Below are 7,282 nucleotides of genomic sequence, written 5' to 3' on the forward strand. Positions count from 1 at the left end.
ACAAAAATAAATAAATGTGTTTCAACTTGTCTGATCTGCTTTGTCAGCATACAGGGTATATTGGCCTTAGTCCAACATACCCCTCCAGCTGTCCCTTCCTATACTCTCTTGGCCCTCAAAGACAAAGGTCAATGTATTCTATATATTCTGATCTTTTTAAATAATACATAACAATATAGTTAATCTGTTGCTGGTGCAGTCCTAATAAGAAAATGGTTAGCATGACTGGCATTTTCAGTGTGTGAAGTCTCTCTTAACCACTTAAACCCTATATTCAAATCCATGAATGACAACTACGGTATGTTTTTGTGAATTTGACTTTTCTACACTAAATCTCTTCTCTGAAAATAGCCGATCTAAAAGCTCACAATGCATGATGGCATTGCGAGGTTCAAGTAGTTAAATGACAATCATGTGCTTCCAGAATGATTAAACATGAGTGAAAATGAGAAATGAATACCGCCCTACATTGTGGGGGATAAAACAGATCCCCGGTGTTCACCGACTGGCGCTTGTTGTTTTGTCACTTAATACTGCATAATACTCACTGATTTTGTACAGTACTGTAAAAGGCGACCGGCACACATTTCTGTGCTTTCAGGCTTACGACATCATTCTCCTTTTGTTCCAATCCCTCAGTCTGTCTGTGAAAGAGACACGGGGAGATAGGCGGGCATTTGGAGATGCCAGTAGATAGCGGCAAACAAAAGACAGAGCAGTGTGCTATCGCCTCTGTGTTGACGCCACATGGGCCAGAGTTGTCTAAACTCTCTGATCTCCACATCTCACAGATTACAATGCACAACAAGCACGGGAGAGGGAATGAAGGAAAAACAAACCCAATCTGGATATAGATCAAATGTGGGTTCAAACAAAGCTTGGTGTACAATAAAGAACAATGTTGCCTAGGCAACCCTGGCACCCACCCATCCGCCTGTCCCGCTATTCCCCATCATCTCTCAGTCTGTTGGTGTGATGAGGTGATAATGCATAGAATTCTGAAAAGAATGTCATTCCTCAGAGTGGGGTGTAAATTTATACAGCAATAACGATAGTCTGACTGAATGCCTGTCATGCGCTGAGCTCAAACACACTAAATTACACAAAAAGGAACAAACATGAGCAGACGTGTCAGATATTGAGGGTTTGCTGTCATCCCTTGTTAAAGAGTATGGTCACAAGAATTGCATGGCTGGTTTTTAGTTTATGTTTTTTTGGTGGGGGGTTGTCTGGCTCTCTAATAGTGAGCCACCTGCCTCCTTGCTCTATTTCATTGTTAGTTTTCTTTTTAGTTAAGAGGGATTCTGAGCACCACCAAGTTTGTTTTGACAGTGTGATGCCAGAGAACTGAAACGGAGGCCAACCAACCACATCCACACTTTGATTTGAAATGTAACAAAAAGAGAACTGGGCAGGACTTCAGTCAGCACTTGACTTTTTCATTAACCATGTTTTATGAAAGTATTTCTGCTTTGGGGAAGAGAAGAAAATATATTTGATGTAAGAGAGATCTAAGCATCATGTTGCAAGAAATTTCTTTTTATAAAGAAGGATCATAAGGAATACATTTTTTGATGAAATGTTCAAAGGAAATTTTGACATAGGCATAAACTGGTAATGTGTCAGGCAAGCAAATTATATAATACATATACATCTTTTTGCTGTTATATTTTTACTAATTAATAATAATTAACAAAATTAATTTTTAATTTTTATGAAATAGGCCTATAATTATACTCTCTTTGGTATTGTACCTCTTCAAGTGCAATTGTACAGCAACGAGCCTTTTTCAAAGAAAGACTATTTTGCAATGGTAAATGATCAGCCAGTTTTTCATTTATACACCCTCAGTGTTGGTGACATCTTAGTCCACACAGTAACAAAGCTGAGCCACGCTGCTTTCCATTTGTCTCTCAGGCCCTCAGCAATGCCTCCACAGAGAAAGGTAATGGCCTCACAGCAGGAGATTTGACTGAGTTGGTGCGAGGGATTTTGTCAGAAATTATGTGAGGGCTGACTACGGTGGCAGGAATAGCTCCCGACCAAGCCTTACCTGGCACCAGGTTTGAAATCCTGCTGGATGTGCCGGCCTGTGGCTCACCCTGGATCCCCTGATCCAAACCAACAATGGACTGTATGTCACCTTTAAAGTCAGCTAATTCTCGCCTGGGTAATGTTTGCTTTGACAAGCCATTGTCACAGTTCTGATCAGCTGAAGTGACACGCCGGTAACTTTCAAGACGCTGGTTTAATAATAACGGTATGTCGAAAAACTCTGGGCGGGACAAGTCTCTCTTCTTACAGCCCCTCCAGATGTCGTGCTCACCATCCTCCCTGTCGGACGTGACCCTTGCAAGCTCCTTGTTTCCGCCTGCCTTGGGTGTGAAATCAGGGTACCCGACATCCACAGAAGGTCTGGCTTTCAAGCTGAAGAGCTCCTCCCGACAGAATTTGAGATCACACTCGTACACAGGCTTATACTTAAACACAGACGTGTAAGTGTATGCCCCTATACCAATGGGGTCCTCACTGAGGGGGTGCCAGTGTTGGCCAGAACTAGGGGCAACAGGCAGTGTTGGACAGTGAAGGAAGGGGAGGAGAGCAGAGGAAGATAAAGACAGGTCTCTCTCCAGGTCTATCTGTCTCAACTCCCGTGCCAACATCACACTCTCCAGCTCTTTGTCCGCAAAAGCTCTCCTCTTCCTCATCCTGGCACTGACGGAGGGACAGGAGAGGTGAGGGTCATCACGGAGTGTCTGCATCGACCAGCAGGGAGTGTCCTCCTGTGGTGGTACGGCTGATTTTAGTCCTGCATGGGAAGTAGTCACCCGATGATGTCATGAATTGATTTCTTTATTCATTATTATTCTAACTAATCTAATGTATTCATATTATTCTTATTTGTATTATACACTTCCAGATGTCTAGACTCTAGATGCAACAAAGAGAGAAGATCCCTTCTGTGATCCAGGAGGGATGCATTGGAAAGTGTCCAGAATAAATTATATTATTATATTCACACTATGTTTTGCAGTAATGCAACAGAATGGCCATGTTTTATGAAAAAAGATCAACCATGATACACTGCCATTCACAGCAGCAATTTGTTTTTATAAATTAGATGCCTCTGACGCAAGCCAATGACACTTGAACAGGTCCTCTAAACACTGCTTTCATTAAATTGTGAAATATTCTTTCCCAAAAGGAAAATATACCTTCAAATCAAAACATTGCCTACAAAATCACCAGTTAATGCAAATGGTGATTCCATTATTTTCATTTCTATACAACGTTAAGAAATGAAAGTTGAAACGTGTAACATAAAATTCATGATATATATTTATTTTTATGTAGTCAAAAACGATCGGCCTAAAGGGCTGTACATACTGAGCACTAGGCTATAACTATAACGATAACTAAAACTATATCGTTCCATTGTATTTTGCATTTTCTTATAGTTGGTGTGAACTCGTTTTTTAAAACTAGCTGACTCCTAAAAAAGAGCAGTTACATTTTCCATCACTGTTTTATAGAGGCAACGAGCTAATGAGAATGGAGGTGTTAATTACACCTTACCCTGCAGGATGCTTTTAGCTAGGATACTTGGCTCTGGTGCTCTGGTGTAGCGCTGATATGCTGTTCTTCGCATCGGAGCCACACACCTGACCCCTCTCTTTCCCTGGGAGCAAAATGGAAACGAGACTCAGACATCTTACATAATTATATAATTGTGTGTATTCTGTAGGGTAATTAGAGAAATTAGAGCAGAACTGTAATATATTAGGCTGTAATCCTCATATTAAAAAAAGATCTGTGAGTGTGAGACATTGAGTAATATAGGTTTTTGCATGCATTTTCTAATACACATTCTGCGGTCCAACACAAGCAAAAATGCATTAGTACCACTACCAATTGTATATTGGTGAATATTTCCTATGCCCTGTGGGTCTATAAACAATTTAAATTAGAGGGGGGGAAAAGATTGAATTGACATGCAAGCTAATTATTTAATCTGCTTACCCTATAGCCAAAAGACTGGCTGTGACCTATACAGGCTACTGTATTATGCTAAGCTTTATTTTTTATTGACAAATCACATTGTTGTTCCTAGAAAATATCGTATAATAGCATACATTTCTCAATGTTATACAATTAGCCTATTAAATAATGTAGACTATTTATAATTCAATATCGTCACCTTTTCCCCTTCAACATAATAATTCATTATTAGTAATTATTAGAACATTAATATTATTAGTAATAATATTGTCAGTTTAGGCCTAGGCTACTTTATATTATGGCATATGCTCGCTGTCAATATTTTACACGATATCTATTTATCCTAGATAAAGCGTTTAATACATGTTCTTGCTTGAGAACATAATGCACACGACTTTCTCATTCGTTATTCGGTTTAGTACTATTTAGTTTGTGATCATAAATATGGTAGAAAAAAAAAGCCAAAAGGACAACTCAATCCGGATGACCGAAGTGTTGTTCTCTCCTCACCTCTGCTGCTTGCTGTCGCCGCAGGGCGACTTGTGCTGCCATGACGCGCTGCCGCTCCACGACCAGCAGACAGCTGGCACAGCGGCAGTCCCTCCAGCGACAGAAGCGTTTGTGGCCTTTGAGACACGACACGACGCCGTGGTTCCGACAGCGAGCACATTTGGGGCTCCGGGTCATCTTTCGCTGAGGCTGCTGCTGCAGCCGCGTTGTCTGCGTTTGTTCCGGGCATGATGCTTTTTCCTCTCCTCCGGCATGGTGGCAGCCGTGTCGCCCTTCGTCGGGCGACAGGCATCCGTCAAGACTGGTCACGTCAACCTCTTCTTCGTCATCCAATTCAGATTTCAGTGAGTGAAGCTGCGCGTCTGTCTCTAGCTGTAGGCCTCTTTCCAACTGAGTGGACATGTATGGTCGTTTTCCAGGCTCACGTTGCAACTGCGTAGCCTACCTCCTTATAAGTTGCGTGTCACAAGCAAACTCAATTTGATTTTGATTAAACAACACCACCAGGGTTCGCTACCCTTGACTACACCCTGATTGTGTATGGTTTTTAGCCCCATATACCAGTTAAGCCTACTGTGTGTGGAAATGTTGCCTTCTTGTTCTTCTGCCGCCAGAGTTTTGAAATGTTAAGCCGTGGCTCAGCTGCTCTCTGACGTTCAAGGCGAGGTGGTCCAAAGAAGAAAGAGGGAGACCGACCAGGGCGCAAGCATGGACTCACACAGACACAGGACAGCCACTCACTCACAGAGGTTTGGGAAAGCGCAAGTGTTGCAAATGCAACTTCCCTAGCCCCTATACCTGCTTTCTTGCCCGACCCACCTAAAAAGTTCTCATCTTACAAGTGGAAACCTTAACTACCAGCCTGTCAAATGTGTGCGTCAGACATTTTCTTTCTCAGAATGCTTAGGCCTAGCCTACTGTTGAAATGCAGCAACATTTCGCATAGGCCTATAAGCCTTTAGTGCTATAATTTATAATACATGATATTATAGTAATCGAATACTAAATAGTATTACAAAATATGCTCATCACGAAACGTGTGGGTCAGAGAGAAATGTAATTATATTGTTTGTAGGATATGGCATTTATGCAAATGTTTTTTCTCTAAACTCAATATGGGCCAATTAAGCATGTGCGGGGGGAGACTAAAATGAATAATTAAGACATAAAAACACACACAGATATTTACCCTTGCTAAAGGATCTTTAGAGATGCAAAGGATTTATGAAAATCCTTTGCATGGAAGACAATGAAGATATGATTCTCTTCGACCTGCAATTTCTTCTCTTCTGCTCACTGCTCCAGTCCATTCTTCACGGTTAATTACTTTTGGTAGGCCTACTACTTCTACAATACCGTCCTAATTGTTATTATTATTATTATTATTATTATTAAGCATGTTTCCATTATGCGGCATAATTTATGCCACATTTACAAACATTCACTAGAATATATCTAAGCCTAATTACATAAATCACACCACTTTCAAATCAATTACAAAAGCAATACTGAATTAAATTTAACCAGCAGTTAAATAATACCGCCCATTTTGTGTGTTGGCCTGCACATTTTCAGCTTGACCAAATCGCAGAAGAATTACATTGGGTGATGATACTAAACTCAACATAACATGAGTCATGACAGCACACCCACAACTACCCAGCAGAAGCTGTTGCAATGCTGCCCCAGATATGTTGAGTTTATACTAGAGATGGATGGTAAGAGAAGTGTGCTCCCTACTGGTTACATTTAGTAATTACATGGATGGTAATACTTCAAATGGCCTTAGGGGGCCACAAATAAGAGGGGCAGAGAGACTACAAATCTACAAGTTAGTAGCTTGTGCTAATAAATCAGCTGTAGACCCTGTCTTGCTTCTGTGGAGATTCAAGTCTACCCAGGGCTAATTCATTAGTCTCCAGTCTCCACTATAGAATCCTATAGAGCAGGGGTGTCCACCCTTTTTTTTTTTTTTACTTGAGAGCTACTTTCAAAATGACCAGCTCAACAAGATCTACCCACCTGCAAATAGTTTAAATATGTAGCCTATCTGAGGGTGCTTTACAATAGCGGCAATTTATAATGCTACCAATGTTTGTGCACAGCAACACTGAAAACAAAATGTTGCATTGTGGATTTGAGGTGACAGGCACATTTAGATGTCAATCAATCAAGTCGCCTTTAATTCAAGTGGCAGATGCCACGAATATTGTCTTTTATATATTTAATTTAAATATTCTTTAGGGGCATGTCATGTGATCTACCTGCACAGCCTTTGTGATCTACTGGTAGATCGCGATCTACCTTTTTGGCACCCCTGCAGTATAGAGCTAGCCGCCAGAGAAAGAAAACCTATAGTACTTAACATAAAAACTTTCCAAGTCACACATGTTGTGTTACTTATTTGAAAGAAAGTGTGTATACGTCATCATATCCATATATTTCCAGTGGTATTCGTATAGTGAGCTGGAATGGAGCAAAACTTACTCAACACCGACAATGGAGCATTCATTATTAGCAAAAGTTGATGAACACATGAGCATAAAAATAGGCCTAATAGAAGATTTCCTTAATGAGTAATTTATTACTGATGATAACATGCTTGTGTGGGCTGTGTTGTGTGTAAATTGTCCCCTGCTTTCAGTTATTCACTGGCTGAATATTTTGTTCGCCAACTTTCCTGCATGGGTAAAGTCTTGCATAAACATGCATATTTGATGGACAATAAGTCTAACTTATAGTGCTATTTCATGTAAGAATAAGTTTGGGATTT

At 40.6% G+C, this 7,282-nt stretch overlaps 1 protein-coding gene across 1 annotated transcript; it reads right to left on the minus strand.

Moving 5' to 3' along the window:
- Window positions 1–1,523: 1,523 nt before the first annotated feature.
- On the minus strand, window positions 1,524–5,067 carry dmrt2b (doublesex and mab-3 related transcription factor 2b). Its single transcript, XM_083767831.1, has 3 exons — window positions 4,510–5,067; window positions 3,577–3,679; window positions 1,524–2,809 (listed from the first exon to the last, which is right to left on the minus strand). The coding sequence occupies exons 1-3, from the start codon at window positions 4,909–4,911 to the stop codon at window positions 1,914–1,916; spliced, it is 1,401 nt and encodes a 466-aa protein (XP_083623957.1). The 5' UTR covers window positions 4,912–5,067; the 3' UTR covers window positions 1,524–1,913.
- Between the last annotated feature and the right edge of the window lie 2,215 nt (window positions 5,068–7,282).

This window comes from Protomyctophum parallelum (assembly GCF_964188405.1).
Source record: "Protomyctophum parallelum genome assembly, chromosome: 6".
In the NCBI taxonomy this organism is placed as follows: domain Eukaryota; kingdom Metazoa; phylum Chordata; class Actinopteri; order Myctophiformes; family Myctophidae; genus Protomyctophum; species Protomyctophum parallelum.